The sequence below is a fragment of the Babylonia areolata genome, chromosome 10 (assembly GCF_041734735.1).
Source record: "Babylonia areolata isolate BAREFJ2019XMU chromosome 10, ASM4173473v1, whole genome shotgun sequence".
In the NCBI taxonomy this organism is placed as follows: Eukaryota; Metazoa; Mollusca; class Gastropoda; order Neogastropoda; family Buccinidae; genus Babylonia; species Babylonia areolata.
This window is the reverse complement of record NC_134885.1, coordinates 931,804-932,992: the sequence shown is the minus strand read 5'-3', so window position 1 is coordinate 932,992 and position 1,189 is coordinate 931,804. Positions and strand designations below refer to the sequence as shown.

The following is a 1,189-nucleotide window of genomic DNA, read 5'->3' as shown; positions in this document are numbered from 1 at the left end:
TAACACAACCAACACCACCACCAATAACACAACCAACACCACCACCACCACCAATAACACAACCAACACCACCAACGCCAGCATTAACACAAACAACAACAACAACAACACCAACACCACAACCAGAACCAAGAACAATAACACCAACATCAACACCAACACCAATAACACAACCAACACCAACACCAACACCAATAAGACAACAAACACCAACACCACCACCAATAACACAACCAACACCACCAATAACACAACCAACACCACCAATAACACAGCCAACACCAATAACACAACCAACACCACCAACACCACCAATAACATAACCAACACCAACACCACCACCAATAACACAACCAACACCAACACCAATAACACAACCAACACCACCAACACCAGCATCAACACTAAAAACACCAACACCAATACTAACACCACCACCACCACAAACATCAATACAAACAACAACACCAATAACACCAACACCACCAACACCACCACCAGCAACAACGCCAACAACAACCACCACCAAGACACTAATACCACCAACACCACCACCAACACCAGCAACAACACCACAAACAGCGTCAACCCCCCCCCCCCCCCCCCCCCACACACACACACACACACACCCCATGACACTGACCTGGCCAGCGAGGCGGCGTGCAGGGAATCCCGCGTCTTGGGGCCGCCACTCTTCGCTCCGACATCGCCCATGAACGTGCAGCCTCCCTGCCCCTCCCCCCTCCCTGCGGCTCTCCCTCCCTCCCTCCTCCTCTCCCCGCAAACTCCTCCTCCTCCTCCTCGTCCTCGTCCTCCTCCTCCTTCCCCTTTTTCCCTTTAGGCTGCCTGGGTCTCTTCAAAATGGGTCAATGCAAAATGGGTCAATGCAAAAAGGGTCTGTGCAAATGACCTGCAGACACCTCAGGCTTTGAACTGACAGCCGACAGACCTGAAGGATTGTGGTGAACAGTTCCTGTGTTGGGCACACCAATGGCTTCTCACGGGGTTGAGGGAGAAGAAGAAGAAGAAGCAGACTCCCTAACTTCGGCTCTCCCTTCCTGCTTTCTGCACACTTTCCCACCTTCCTCCTCTCCTTGTTCTCCTTGGGCTGCTGCAGCTGCTTCCTCTTTCTCTTCTTCTTTCTTTGCTGTCTCAATCTATCTGGCTGGCTGACCTGCCAGCACTTTTC

At 51.6% G+C, this 1,189-nt stretch overlaps 1 protein-coding gene across 1 annotated transcript in view; it reads right to left on the bottom strand.

The window, feature by feature from the left end:
• Nucleotides 1–753, bottom strand: part of LOC143286633 (uncharacterized) — a 198,665-nt gene extending 197,912 nt beyond the window's left edge. Inside the window, exon 1 of the mRNA XM_076594270.1 lies at nt 644–753. Coding sequence (XP_076450385.1) covers nt 644–714 — 71 coding nt within the window. The 5' untranslated portion in view covers nt 715–753. The remainder of the gene's footprint in view (nt 1–643) is intronic.
• Between the last annotated feature and the right edge of the window lie 436 nt (nt 754–1,189).